A 15137-nucleotide genomic window follows, 5' to 3' on the forward strand; every position below is an offset into this window, starting at 1 on the left:
TGGTTTTGTCTTTCACCTAGAAGACGGCACTTTGGATATGTCTGTAATCACTATTAAAACGGATCTTTGAAGTACAGTCTACAGTAAGGGACACTCACTAAGGTGGAGATTTTGATGAGCAGATGGTCATCATTTCATGCATGAGTGCAAGGTCAAGCATAAGAACCTCAGTGAGAGCAAGAGGGCTGCAGGGCTTGTGACCGTGGTGTGTGCACCTTCTTCAGCACCATCCATGCCAGGATGAGGCTGATTCTGCCTGCGAAGGAACCAACTCCTATACTTTTCTTGTTGTTGTTTTTTTGAGTCTTGCTCTGTTGCCCAGGCTGGAGAGCAGTGGTGCAATCTTGGCTCACTGCAACCTCCGCCTCCCAGGTTCAAGCAATTCTTCTGCCTCAGCCTCCCGAGTAGCTGGGATTACAGGCATGCACTATCATGCCCAGCTAATGTTTGTATTTTTAGTAGAGACAGGTTTCACCACGTTGGCCAGACTGGTCTTGAACTTCTGACCTCAAGTGATCTACCTGCCTTGGCCTCCCAAAGCGCTGGGACTACAGGTGTGAGCCACCACACCTGGCCTAATTACAAAGACATTTCAGAAATGTGCGAAACAGTTTAAAATACAATGGTAAGTAAACAAAGCTGAACACAAAATTATATGTTAATGTCTTGAATGACCGAATACAGAATGGACGGGAAGAGAGAAGGAGGCGATTGCTAGGCGAGATACGAGGGAAAGCCTTTTACCTTTTAAGATTTCCTTTACATTGAAACATTGGAGGCTTTTTTAATATTTACAACTTTTATATATATCTTCTAAATGTAAGAGTTGAGGACCAATAGCCAAAAAAAGTCTTTCTTTTTGGAGACAGTGTCTTGCTCTGTCACCCAGGCTGGAGTGTACTGGTGCAAGCACGGCTCACTGCAGCCTCCAACTCCTGCACGCAAGCAATCCTCCTGCCTCAGCCTCCCGAGTAGCTGGGACTACAGGCATATGTCACCATGCCTGGCTAATTTAAAATTTTTAGTAGAGACAGGGTCTTGCTGTGATGCTCAGGCTGGTCTTAAACTCCTGGGCTCAAGCGATCCTCCTGCCATGGCCTCCCAAAGGGCTGAGATTACAGGTATAAGCCACCTCGTCCAGGCTCAAAATGTCTTCTTTAAAGATGATTTCGCTTCTGTACAATTCAGAAGGTCACAGAAGGCGGCCACCCCAGTGTGTGAGTTTGTTGCCCAGCATAATGGTGCACTTATCACTTTAGAGCAATCAATCTTTGTTCCCTGTGTATGATGATTAAATGTATTCACCTGTCCTAGTATTACATTGTTTGCTTCCTAACAAGAAAACCAAATTTGGCTCTGAAATTTTAAAAAAATGTTAATTTGCAGTTAAAGTTTTTCTTCCATGAACATTAAAAGGTCTTTTAAAAAAAAGATGCCAGACTACATTCCAGAGTGACTTTAGTGACTTAAAGTCAGAATCTAAACATCACAAAGTGAATTTTTAGGTACATGTTACTTTTTTTTTTTTTTTTTTTAAGAGTCTCACTCTGTCGCCCAGGCTGGAGAGTAATGGTGTGATCTCGGCTCACTGCAACCTCTGCCTCCCAGGTTCAAACGATTCTCCTGTCTCAGCCTCCCAAGTAGCTGGGATTACAGGCACCTGCCACCACGCCCGGCTAATTTTTTTTTTGTATTTTCAGTAGAGGTGGGATCTCACCATGTTGGCCAGGCTGGTCTCAAACTCCTGATCTCATGATCTGCCCACCTCAGCATCCCGAAATGCTGGGATTATAGGCGTGAGCCACCGCACGCAGCAGGTATATGCTAATTCTTAAATGGGAAAGAAACAGTAACCTTGGGAAGAAAGACTTCCCAAATATAAGAACAAAAAAGGAATGAACAGAAGAGCTCACCGGGAGTTGTTATGATGAATATTGCATGCTCGGGCCATTAGCGCCACAATAATTGGTCGAAAGGCTTTCCCTTTTCCATCAAAGTAGTACTCAGACATTTCCTTAAGTTCTGATGTTGATATAAGCAGTTCCTGAAATAAAGTTTCTCTGTGTCACAATGGCATCAAAACTGCACAGAAAGCCATCAGGATTCTTTTTTTTTTGAGATGGAGTTTCGCTCTTGTTGCCCAGACTGGAGTGCAATGGCATGATCTCAGTTCACTGCAACCTCCGCCTGCCGGGTTCATGTGATTCTCCTGCCTCAGTCTCCCAAGTAGCTGGGATTATCCGCCACAATGCCTACTTTTTTGTATTTTTAGTAGAGACAGGGTTTCAACATGTTGGCCAGGCTGGTCTCAAACTCCTGACGTCAGGTGATACACCCGCCTCAGCCTCCCAAAGTGTTGGGATTATAGGCATGAGCCACCGTGGCTGGCCAAGATTTCTACTACAAAACTTTGGTTTGATTTAAGTGTATTCATTTCAATTGAGAAATTCAACACTCCGTGGGCAAGGCTCCCACGCTGCAGGGCCATCCACCTGGCTGTCCTGAAGGCTAGAACATAAACAACGCCTGGATCAGCAACAAGTGGCCTGAGTGCTAGAACAGATACTGCCACCTGCCCCTGCTAATAGCATCAGACACCAGAAGACTCCAAGAGACAGCAGGAGAGGGAAGAAAGCACTAGGTGGCTAAGGGACTCTGGGCTCATTGACAGCCGGACAGCGAAAGGAACAGGGGCTGGTTCGCAGCTTGAAAGATGGAGGCGGGAGGAGAAAGATGGGGAAGGTGGAAGCCAGTGGCCGTCGGGAGCCTGTGAAGCAGGTGGGGGGTGTCGGTGTCCTGGGTAGGGTGGCAACGTTGTTTAAATTTTTTAATTTTTTAGAGACAAGGTCTTGCTTTGTCACCCAGGCCTCAGGGCAGTGGCACGATCGTAACTCACTGCAGCCTCAAACTCCTCAGGGCAAAGCTGTTTATGAGGGGCAGGAAGATAGTAAGGTCACAGCCAAGGAGAAGAAGCAGGGCTCAGTCCATCTGGCTTTGCCTTTATTTGGCAAAAGACATTTTGAGGGTTCACAGAGGCCCATGTAAGTGCATAGAGCCCATATAAGGCATGGGCTGCCTGATTATAAGGAGCCTACAATTGAACTGGAGAGAGAAACATTTTGCAAATATGAAACAATCAATGACGAATCCAGTGGTAGCATGAACAATGCTATACATTAAACACATTAAAAGTTCAGGGAAGGAAGAGATCAGTGCAGGCTAGAAAAACCGAGTATTTCATGGAGGAGATGGGCTTTAATGTGGGATTAGAAGCCTAAACAGGGTTCTGACTCACAAAGAGGGCGAGAGCCTTCCAGCTGACAGGTATGTGTCGCTTGTATCTGCCACTCCAGGACATGCTTGACTAAGTCAGAGTTTATCCCCCGGACGCAGTGGGAGCCAATGAACCCTCAGCCCAGCACAGGTGAACACAACAAAGTGGGCCCATCGTTAATTCAGCAAATTACCGACTTAGTGCCAGGCACTGTAACAGACACAGAGGTCAAAAAGGTAAGACAAGCCTTGCCTACAAGGAGCTCAGGGTCTAGATGGGGAGAAGTAAAACAATCACTGCCTTTGACACAACACAGTGTGATGGGTGCGGTGCTGTCACCCAGGTAAGCCGTCCCCTTGGAAGCTGAGACAGGAAGGAGAAGAGCACAAACGAAAGGACTAGGGGCATGGAATTGCCTGGCCTGTGGCAGTGGGGACTGACAAAGGGCAGACTAGAAGCACATGGAGGGGAAGGAGAGAGACAAGTCCTGGGTTCTTCCCAGATTCTCCAAGGAACAGGAAAACAGCAGAACAACTCGTGGGGGAAAAGTAGAGTCTCAGCTGAGTTAAGTCTGAGACCGTCATGGCCGCCCCATGGCGTTCCCGGTGAGCAGTTAGCTGCCTGGGTGTGGGAGATGTGATTCAACCTGGAGTAGTGATATTATTTGGGAGACGTAAGTATGGACACGGGTATATAAAGAATAGAGAGAGGAGGGGGCCCATGGAACCCCAGGGAATGGCAGAATGAAAGGAAGTGAGGTGGAGGTGATAAACTGAAGAACATTCTCAGGACAAGGAGGAGGAAGAAAGTGCAGCATGAAGGGAATCATGTTTCAAGGAGGACTTACAGTCAATAGTGCTCAATGGTCAGAAAACCAGGAAGTGTCTGCTACAGTAGGCAGCTAGTCAGGTATAAGCAGGGCAGGAGGGGGCTCCCCCATCCACAACAGGAAGGTCAGGTGACCATCAGGTGATGGTCAGGCAGTTGTTAACTGTGTCTCTAAAATACTAATTGGTCACAGCTGGTGCCAAGGGACGGCAGTCTCTCGATAGAAAAACCTGAAAGTGGTGATCAGCTTCCCAATAAGATCTCAGGAGTTGGGTGAGTCGGCTCAACCATGCACACTAAGAGGCAAAATGGCAGAGCTTAATTGGTATATGTCCTTCTAGGAACACTGGGACTGGTATGGGAAGAATGCCTCAAGTGAGCACGCGCAAAACTCCGGTACCCACACTGAGCATGCTCCCCTCAGAAACACTGGCGCGTCACTGCGCATGCGGGCAGCCCATCCCAAGAGAAGAATCCGGGGAGACCGGATGCAAGTCCCTGGAAGTATGCCAACATCTAAAACCCAAATTCCAACCTCAAACCACACACTTGATTTCTCAGGTCACCAGCTTGGCCCTCTACCAAGTGTACTTTACTTCCTTCCCTTCCTGCTTTACACTTTTCTCTCCTGCTCTAAAACTCGCCTCCAGTCTCTCCTTCTGCCTTAGGCCCCTCAGTCGAATTCTTTCTTCTGAGGAGGCAAGAACTGAGGATGCTGCAAACCTGTACAGATTTGCTGCTGGTAACACATCCATTGGATTGAGCACAGGGAAGCTATCAGTCACCCAAGCAAAACCAGCTTCAGAGGAGAGGCTGGAAAGGGGGGCCCAGTGCAATAGTGGAGGGAACCTGAAGGCACTGGAGAGAGGCAGAGGGCAGGGGATTCTGTGACGGAAGGGAGGGAGTGAAACACTGGGTCAGTGGATGGGCCTTTTAAAAATGCAGGTGAAGAAACTGAACACCCAATGGATATAGAAGAGAACATGCCAATGAATGTTTGCAGACAGAGGGAGAGGCCATGTCTGGGGAAGTTCCTAAGGAACTGGGGAAGTGGCTAAGGGATTACCCCTAGAGAGGGAAGGGACATGACTTCCATGGGTGGGAGGAGAGCAGGCAATCGCCAGAGAAGGCGCAGGCAAGCTGGCCAATTGCAACAGAACAGGAGCTGAAGGAGTTCTTCTTCCACAGCCCCTACTGTCTATGAAACAGGAAGTAGTGTTGTCATCAGAATATGACAGTCGTCAGTGTACTGGGGACTTGAGGAGGAAAGGAGAAAAGTGGGGACTTGTAAAGGGTGAGCAAGCTGAGGGGGGGCATACAGACATTTCTGGGAAGCATTTTATTCTTTTATTTATTTATGTATTTATTTATTTTTTGAGGTGGAGTCTCGCTCTGTCACCCAGGCTGGAGTGCAGTGGCGGGATCTCAACTCACTGCAACCTCCACCTCCTGGGTTCAAGCAATTCTTCTACTTCAGCCCCCATAGTAGCTGGGATTACAGGCGCATGCCACCACCCCCAGCTAATTTTTGTATTTTTAGTAGAGATGGAGTTTTCGCCTCCTGGGTTCAAGCAATTCTCCTGCTTCAGCCTCCCAAGTAGCTGGGATTACAGGCGCATGCCACCACCCCCAGCTAATTTTTGTATTTTTAGTAGAGATAGAGTTTCACCATGTTGGCCAGGCACTTGAACTCCTGACCTCAAGTGATCCCAGCCTCCCAAAGTGCTAGGATTATAGGTGTGAGCCGCCGTGCCCAGCCAATTTTTTTTTAAAGACAGAAAAAATGTCTTGCTCTGTCACTCAGGCTGGAGTGCAATGGTGGGATCATGGCTCACTGCAGCCTCAAATTCCTGGGCTTAAGCAATCCTCTTGCTTTGGCCTCCTAAATTGGTGGGATTACAGGCACGAGCCACCGTGCCCAACCACGTGAGGTTGGGAACTACTGAAAGTTTTCAGGAAAAAGAGTTGAATGAAGACAGCCATATTTGGGGCAGACTGGCAATGACATTCAGAATTAGATAAGTAAGAGACAGCTGGAGTCACTGGGAGGTGGTGGGTTTTAAGAGGAAAGGTGGGATAACTCATTGGACAAGCATGAGCTACCTGGACCATTTTTTTTCTTCAGGTTCACAATCCTGCCATAACCTCTTTATGGATATTAATACATATTGCCTGGCACTGGGTCACATGTGGTTCTTGCTCAAGAAACATTTGAAACTTGACCATACATGAATCAAGACTGCAAACTGCATTGTACAGATGTGAAAACCTGCATTGCTTTTTTGTAATCCCAGCACTTTGGAAGGCCAAGGCGGGTAGGTCACCTGAGGTCAGGAGTTCAAGACCAGCCTGGCCAACATGGCAAAATCCCATCTCCACTAAAAATACAAAAACTACCCAGGCGTGATGGCACACGCCTATACTCTCAGCTACTAAGGAGGCTGAGGCAGGAGAATTGCATGAACCCTGGAGGCAAGGGTTGCAGTGAGCTTAAATTGCACCACTGCACTCAAGCCTGGGCGACACAGTGAAACTCCATCTCAAAAAAAAAAAATTATTATAATAATAAAAAATAAAATAAAATTTTAGTAAGTTTTGGTAAGCTAAAACATCACATCACAGCAGAATAAAAAACTCACCTTTCTAATGTCCTCATACAGACCTTTCAAGTCTCTCCAACCGAGTTTGAAAGGATCGGTGTATTTTTCACCACTGTGTGTTTTACTGTCCGGGGTTGTGTGATGAAACCTGGGACATGCAAAAATGCACATGACTTCATTTTCAAGTAAGTTTTATATACACATATATTTAGTAGACTCAGATATGGAAAATTCAGCCCAAATACTTGCTAGAAATTAATCATGAATCTGAAAAGGTCATTATGATTTGGAAAAACATACAGAATTCTGTTCTTGCTAAATTACAGATCAATAGATCACTTTTATAAATGGGACCTCGAGAACCCACAAATTCAAAGATAAATTAAACTATGTTCATTGTGTTCTGCGTTGAGCTCAAACTTTATTACATTCCTGTTTTTTGAAAAGGCAGAGATCTACAATTTAGAATAGAAATTTACAGGCAATATAATTAACAATTTTAGGCCGGGTGCTTATGTCTGCAATCCCAGCACTTTGGGAAGCTGAGGGTGGGAGGATCGCTTGAGGCCAGCAGTTCAAGACCAGCTTGGGCAACATAGTGAGCTCCCCATCACTACAAAAAAAAATTTTTAATAACAATAAATTTAAAAATGGATAATTTTAGTAGTTGCAGTATGGACTGTAAACTTACCGTGATATACTATATACATTTGGACAGGCAGATGTTAAATGCTTCACAAGATTAATATAGGGTATCTATAAAATAAAAATGTCAAGAAATTTGTAAGAATATTCCTGAAAAACTGTAACATTGGATGATAATACCCCCATAATTATAATCTTTATCTTCTAATCACCCATTTATAGGCAGACTGCAAACTTTAGAGAAAGAATAATTTTAAAAGTTTCCTTTTGTTATTACAAAATACTTGTCATTGCAGAAGACATAAATAAGAAAAAAGGAGAAAATAAAAACCATCTTCAGTCCATCCCTTGCCCCAAAGAAAGTCAATTTCCATATTCACATCTATCTTTCCAGACCTGAAAAGTAGTTTTAGAACAATTTCCTTCCATTTAACTAAGACTGATCAGAGGAAAAAGATTTCAATGGCAAGGAAGGAATTTATATTTATACAAACACTGTCTATTTTAAGTTCTTGTTCCTCAACATACTTTGGAAATGGTACTTTTGGATAAATATTGTCAAAAAAAAACCAACCCACCTCAGGACATTTTGATATTACACATGGGAGAACAGAGTTTGAAAGCACATAAACCAGGGTGTTAAAAGTAGTTATTCTGGAATGAATTGGATTGTGGGGGTGTTTTGTTTTATTCCTTCTTTTGGTAGATATTTTCTGATTCTTCTCTAATGAACATGTATCGCTCTAGCCATATTACAATGACAATGAAGGTTGACTTTGCCAGGCAGCAGTCAAAGTAGTTGGTCTGAGTTTCCTTCTTTCCCTGGCAGCATTACGTATTCATTAAACCAGTAAGAACTTTCATGATGTCCCAGGCAATTACCATGTAACAAGAAAACAAAGTGACAATCCTTCCTCATGCTTTACATGACAACCTATGTCTTTCAGTCTACCTGGGTAATTAATTCATATGAGTTCAGTATTTTATTACAATACTTATCAATAAGGGCATCTTAATGGAAGAGTAAAAGTTCTTCAGTAAGAGACTTAATAATTATTATCAGGTCTCTAGTAATAGTTATTATTATTAGAAATCCTGAGCAAAAGTGATCCTCCTGCCATGGCCTCCCCAAGTGCTGGAATTACAGGTGTGAGTCACTGCACTTGACCAAATAACTATGATTAGTTATAATAACTAACTGAACTATTCTAACTGAATAACTTTTTAGTTATTCAGTTAGAGAACTCTAATCTGGGTTGAAGGATTAAAATTACATAGCTAATTAGTACAGGGGGCGCTTTTTACCACCGAGTGGCCTAAAATTTATTAGTAGCATGGACTTTGGAAGACAGATCTCGATTCAAATCTCAACATTTGTGTTACTTTGTGACGTCTTTCTGATAATACCCACTCATGGAGACAGGTGGAGATTAATTTAGAGAGCATATATAAAGCTCTTAGCTCAGAGCCTAGTACACAGTATACATTATATCTATTCAATCAAGCTACTATTTTCTGCTTTAAAAGTACTTTAGAGCAGTTTTCCAATGTGAGGTTAGAAGTGCTCAGAAAAGCAATGAAGTATGAAAAGAGAAGGGCAATAGTCATTTTCTAATTCCGATTTTATTCCTTACCTTTCCCTCATACACTCTCTGAAAGTCAACCTTGCCTCTCATGAATTTACTTTTATTTTATTTTTCCAGGCTGGAGTGTAGTGGTGCAATCATAGTTCACTGCAGCCTCAATCTCCTGGGCTCAAGCTATCCTCCCACCTCAGCCTCCTGAGTAGCTGGGACTACAGGGACATGCCACAACACCTAGCTGATTTTTAAAATTTTTAGTAGACACGAGGTGTATCAGTACATTTTCTCATTGCTATAAAGAAATACCCAAGACTGGGTAATTTATAAAAGAAAGAGGTGTAATTGACTCACAGTTCTAAACAGCTGGGGAGGCCTCAAGAAACTTACAATCATGGCAGAAGGAAAAGGGAAAGCAAGGCACCTTCTTCAACAGGCAGCAGGAAGGAGAATGAGCACAGGAGGAACTACCAATCACTTATAAAACCATCAGCTCTTATAAGAATTCACTATAACAAGAACAGCATGGGGGAATCTGCCCCCATGATCCAATTGCCTCCACCCAGGCCCTCCCTTGACACATGGGGATTAAAATTTGAGATGAGATTTGGGTAGAGACACAGAACCAACCGTATCATTCTGCCCCTTGCTCCTCCCAAATCTCATATCCTCACTTTTCAAAACCAACCATTCCTTCCCAACAGTCTCCAAAAGTCTTAACTCATTCTAGCATTTAACTCCAAAGTCCAAGTCCAAAGTCTTACCTGAGACAGGTCAAGTCCCTTCCACCTATGAACCTGTAAAATCGAAAACAAGTTAGTTACATCCAAGATACAATGGGGGTACAGGCATTAGTTAAATGTTCCCATTCCAAATGGTAGGAACTGGCCAAAACAAACGGGCTTACAGGCCTCATGCAAGTCCAAACTCAGCAGGGCAGTCATTACTTAAAGCTCCAAAATGATCTTTGACTCCATGTCTCACATCTAGGTCACACTGATGCAAAGGGTGGGCTCCCAAGAACTTGGGTAGCACTGCTTCTGTGGCTTTGCAGGGTTCAACCCCCACCACTATTCTCATGGACTGGCATTGAGTGCCTGCAGCTTTTCCAGGTGCACCGTGGAAGCTGTTGGGGGATCTATCATTCTGGGGTGTAGAGAATGGTGGCCCTCCTTTCACAGCTCCATTAGGCAGTGCCCCAGCAGTAACTCTGTGTGGGGGCAGCAACCCCACATTTCCCTTCTGCACTGTCCTAGCAGAGGTTCTCTGAGAGGGTTCTCCCTCTTCAGCTGACTTCTGCCTGGGCATTGAGGCATTTCCATACATCCTCTGAAATCTAGGCAGAGGTTCCTAAATTGTTGTCTTCTATGCACCTGCAGGCTCAACAGCATACGGAAGCCACCAAGGCTTGGGGCTTATACCCTCTGCAGCAATGGCCCAAGCTGTACCTTGGCCCCTTTTGGCTACAGCTGGGAAGCAGGGCACCAAGTCCCAAGGCTGATCTTGCACAGCGCAGCAGGGCCCTGGGCCCAGCCCATGAATCCATTTTTCCCTCCTAGGCCTCCTGGCCTGTGATGGGAGGGGCGGCAGAGAAGGTCTCTGCCGTGCCCTGGAGACATTTTCCCCATTCTCTTGGCTATTAACATTGGGCTCCTTGTTACTTATGCAAATTTCTGCAGCCAGCTTGAATTCCTCCCCAGAAAATTCTTTTCTATCACATCTTTAGGCTGCACATTTTCCAAACTTTTATGCTGTGCTTCCCCTTTAAATTTAAGTTCCAATTTCAGATGTCTCTAAAGCTCAAAGTTCCACAGACCTCTAGGGTGGGGCAAAATGCCGCCAGTCTCTTTGCTAAAGCATAGCAAGAGTGACCTTTGCCCAATTCCCAGGAAGCTCCTCATCTCCATCTGAGACCACCTCAGCCTGGACTTCATTGTCCGTATCACTTTCAGCATTTTGGTCAAAGCCATTCGACAAGTCTCTAGGAAGTTCCAAACTTTCCTACATCTTCCTTTCTTCTTCTGAGCCCTCTAAACTATTCCAACCTCTGCTTGTTACCCAGTTCCAAAGTAATTTCCACATTCTCAGGTGTCTTATATCAATGCCGACTACTTTGGTACCGATTATCTGTATTGGTCCGTTCTCACACTGCTATAAAGAAATTACCCATGACTGGGCAATTTATAATTATAGGAAAGAGGTTTAATTGACTCACAGTTCTGGATGGCTGGGGAGGCCTCAGAAACTTATAATCATGGGGAAGGAGGAGAAACAAGCACCTTCTTCACAAGGCGGCGGGAGAGAGAATGAACACAAGAGGAACTACCAAACATTTATAAAACCATCAGATCTTGTGAGAACTCCCTATCATGAGAACAGCATGGGGAAATCCACCCCTATGATCCAATTACCTCTACCTGGTCTCTCCCTTGACCCTCCCTGGTCCCCAGTTGTAACTGGGGATTACAATTCGAGATAGATGTGGGTGGGGACACAGAGCCAAACCATATCAGGAGGTCTCACTAAGTTGCCCAGGCTGGTCTCGAACTCCTGAGCAAAAGCAATGCTCCTGTCTCAACCTCCCAAAGTGTTGGGATTACAGGCGTGAGTCACCACACTCAGCCAAAGAGAAAGTGCTAGGTAAGAATCAAAGACATAGCCGTGTGCCAATCCTCAAGCATGGGGGATTGCTTGAGTCCAAGAGTTCAAGACCAACCTGGTCAACACAGAAAGTCCCCATCCCTAAAAAAAAAAATCAAAGATATACTGAGAAGTGATTTGGCATGATCACATGCACACTGGTTTTTATCCTATTACAATATTTGTTCACACTACTAGTGAAGTCAGGAGAATGTACAACCATTAGGAGGTAGTAGAGCTCTGGTGGAGAGCAAGACTTGGCTTAATTATTGCTGCTATTTGTCCCTGTGGCTTAGTTATTGTAGTTCTGTGTCCCCAAGGACTATCAGGCCCTGAAGAAACCAAAACATACATGCTTGAGGCAGACACCAGAATGCTAACATATTAACGTACAGTGAAAAGCATCACTGACACACACACATCAGAAATACATGGTCTTGGCATCACGAGTCCACACAATCCCTCCTTGTCATCATTCGGGCAGACAGGAAGGCCATAAAGCATATTCTCTCCAGAAAAGCACACTTTCCCTGGCTAAAGTTGCTTGGTGGGCATGAAATTTTTTTCAAAAGAAGTGTCAGGCCAGGTGTGGTGGCTCATGCCTATAATTCCAGCACTTTGGGAGGCTGAGGGGGGTGGATCACTTGAGGTCAGGAGTTCCAGACCAGCCTGGGCAACACGGTGAAATCCCATCTCTACTAAAAATACAAAAATTAGCTGGGCCTAGTGCTGTACGCCTGTAATCCCAGCTACTTGGGAGTCTGAGGCAGGAGAATTGCTTGAACCTGGGAGGTGGAGGTTGCAGTGAGCCCAGATTCCGCCACTGCACTCCAGCCTGGGAGACAGAGTGAGACTCTGTGTCAAAAAAAAAAAAAAAAAAAAAAAAAAAAAAAGCATGTAGTGGCATAAGAGGGTGGATGCACCCATCTCTTCAAATACTGGCCTCATCTGTGGAACTAGAAATATCTGAAGTCTGGAGAGAACGGTCCTGAAATGGATCCCAGCAAAGCCTCCTTTAAGCCTCTTTTTCCACGTGCCCCTCACCACCCCCCATTCTGTTCTCTTTACTGTCTAGCCTTGTCTAGTTGCCCAGCTGCCATTTGGTCTCCAAATGTCTTTTTTGCTTTTGATTTTTTAGAGATAGGGTCTCACACTGTTGCCCAGGCTGGAGTGCATTGGCACTATCATAATAAATAGCTCACTGTAATCTTGAACTCCTGAAATCGAACGATCCTCCTCCCTCAGGCTCCTGAGTAGCTGGGACTACAGGCATGCACGACCACACCTGGTGATTTTTTTCCATATTTTGTAGAGACAGAGTCTCGCTATGTTGCCTAGGTTGGTCCCAAACTCCTGGCCTCAACCGATTCTTCCACCTCAGCCTCCCAAAGCGCTGGGATTACAGGTGTGAGCCACTGCACCTGGCCCAAGCCTCGTTTTAGATAATTTGTGCTATGCATCCACTTTGGTACAAAGTAGATATTTATAAGTGTTATATATTTCATACTGGGAAATTATGTTTGATGAGAACACGGACACAAAATCTGAATTTAAAGAGTACTAAATTCAAATAAACTTAAATAACAGTGAGTCCATAGATTTTGTACGGTTATGCTAATAGCATGGGCCTACCCCATGGCACACTGAGAATCATCACAAAGTGCAGAAGGGCTCACAGGGGCTAAACTGACCAGAAGTGGAGAAAAAGGAGATTGGAACCCAAAGGCAGCAGAGGAGACCCTGAGAGAATGGGCTATCGCTGAGACTCTGACTTTAGAGGACTCCAGGGTTTCTCTCCTCCTGATGGCCTCGGGCCTTTCTCCTTCCAGTGCCATTCCAGCCCCATCCAGGTATGCTCTCCTCCCGAAGCCACTGCTGGACACCTAAGGTCCGGTCCACCCTAGCACCAGCCCTGCATTCTCCACAAGACCTTTTCGGACTATTCCGAGGCCGATTTGATCCTCCGTTTCTCGGAGACAGCTCTGAGCACCTTTGACTCTAAAATTTCAGGCGAGATCTGTCTTCCTCTAACTCGAAAGTAAATAGCTGCAGCCGCTCTCCAGGCTTAACCTTGTCCATATCGCAGCAGTCAATCTGATCGCTCCCGCGCTTCCCCCAGGACCCGGCCACCACCGCTTTTTCCACTGCCCCAAACGCTCCCGGGATGCCCAAGACACCGCTTTCTGCAACCCCGTGTAGGGCGCCCCTACTTCAATCCAACGCTCGGTTCCGTCATACCGCGGGCACCCCTCCGCTCTGGAGTCCCACCCCGGAGCTACCCGTGCGCCCCCGCGTCGCGATGCACGTGCTCCCTGCTCCCATTCATTCCGCCCGCCGCTGTCATTGGAGCCGTGACCTCTGAGCCCCGCCGGGCGCGCGCCTCCCAACCTCACCTGCGCGTGGGCGTCCGCAGCTGCCTGCGGCCCCCGCGGTCCCGCAAGGCCGGGGCAGCCGGGCCCGGGGCTCCGCGCCGCCGGCCTCCAGGAGCAGCCGCGCAGCCACCGCCACCAGCGGGAGGCCATGGTCGGAGTCTGAAAGTCGCGGCAGGACGGCGGCTCCGCCTCTGGTCGGCGATCCTCCTCCAGGGACCCGGAGCCGGAAACCTGGCACAGGAAGCGCGTCGGCCACACCCGGGCCGGCGGTTCGCTCCTCCCCGCGTATGGCCCGGCTGCCAGCGCCGGGACCTCGGGTACCTGCCACTCCGCAGCCAGCGGGGACCGCGGCCGCTCCCGGGAGGCAGCGGGGCAGGGGCGCGCGTAGATCCGGTCTGGGGACCCCGGGCGTGACCTTCCCCGGGGCAAGCCTCCTATCCCCACCCCTTCCCGGAAGCCGTGCAGGGGGACTGGCCACGCCTCCAGTCATAGCAAAATGTCCCTGTGGGGACCTTTTATTAGCAAGAAATAGCACCGCGCGCGACTCTTGCAGTCACTAACTCTTGTTCTGCGTGTTTAGGCAGAAACATAACTCAGAGAATCGGGTTCCCGCTCCGCAGCTTAAGCCAGAGGCGACGGTTTCCGCCACGCTATGGTCGGCTGCCTTTGCAATCTGTTCTTGAAGGAAGTTCCAGCCCATCGCATCTTCCTAGGAACATGTCGACCACGATCAGGGCTGTTGTGAAATAGGAGCTAAAGTAGCCTGGTGTCTTGATTTTTGGACTCTCCTCCGAACGCCTTGTAGGTATAGTTTGGCAATCTTGCTCACACATGGGTGTGAACCTGCGTGTACCCAGCCCGGGAGATACTGGAGTCTTTACAGGATTAGTACCCCTCATGGGTTAGAAATACCTTTTTTCCTTAGCTCTAAGGCCAGATCTACTGGTGCTAAGAGATAGCGTGTTAGTTAAGCATTCGGTGCATGCACTCAAACACACAGAGCCAGTGAGATAGAGGGTAAGCATTAGAGATACGGAAATGCAATTTAGTACTCAAAAAATTCACTCTAATGAGGAAATAGTCCAGCAAATAGGTAATTGCAGTTCCCTGATTCATGTATTTTCTCGTTCTTCTTGCGTTAAAGAATGCGGTAGCCTCATAGCTGGGTACATTAATTTCATATTTAGTCGTGTGGGTT

General features: G+C 46.5%; 1 protein-coding gene across 4 annotated transcripts in view; it reads right to left on the minus strand.

Moving 5' to 3' along the window:
• Window positions 1–14585, minus strand: part of PDSS1 (decaprenyl diphosphate synthase subunit 1) — a 51021-nt gene extending 36436 nt beyond the window's left edge. The window contains exons 1-5 of one of the 4 annotated variants that reach the window (XM_025395454.1): window positions 13961–14585; window positions 9692–9724; window positions 7394–7458; window positions 6742–6850; window positions 1914–2044 (exon numbers count right to left, since the gene is read on the minus strand). In XM_025395454.1, the coding sequence (XP_025251239.1) occupies window positions 1914–2044; window positions 6742–6850; window positions 7394–7458; window positions 9692–9724; window positions 13961–14089 (467 nt within the window). In that variant the 5' untranslated portion in view covers window positions 14090–14585. The remainder of the gene's footprint in view (window positions 1–1913; window positions 2045–6741; window positions 6851–7393; window positions 7459–9691; window positions 9725–13960) is intronic. The other 3 variants (XM_025395455.1, XM_025395452.1, XM_025395453.1) reach the window with 3 other exon arrangements.
• Window positions 14586–15137: the final 552 nt, after the last annotated feature.

This window comes from Theropithecus gelada, chromosome 9, assembly GCF_003255815.1.
Source record: "Theropithecus gelada isolate Dixy chromosome 9, Tgel_1.0, whole genome shotgun sequence".
NCBI classification, from domain to species: domain Eukaryota; kingdom Metazoa; phylum Chordata; class Mammalia; order Primates; family Cercopithecidae; genus Theropithecus; species Theropithecus gelada.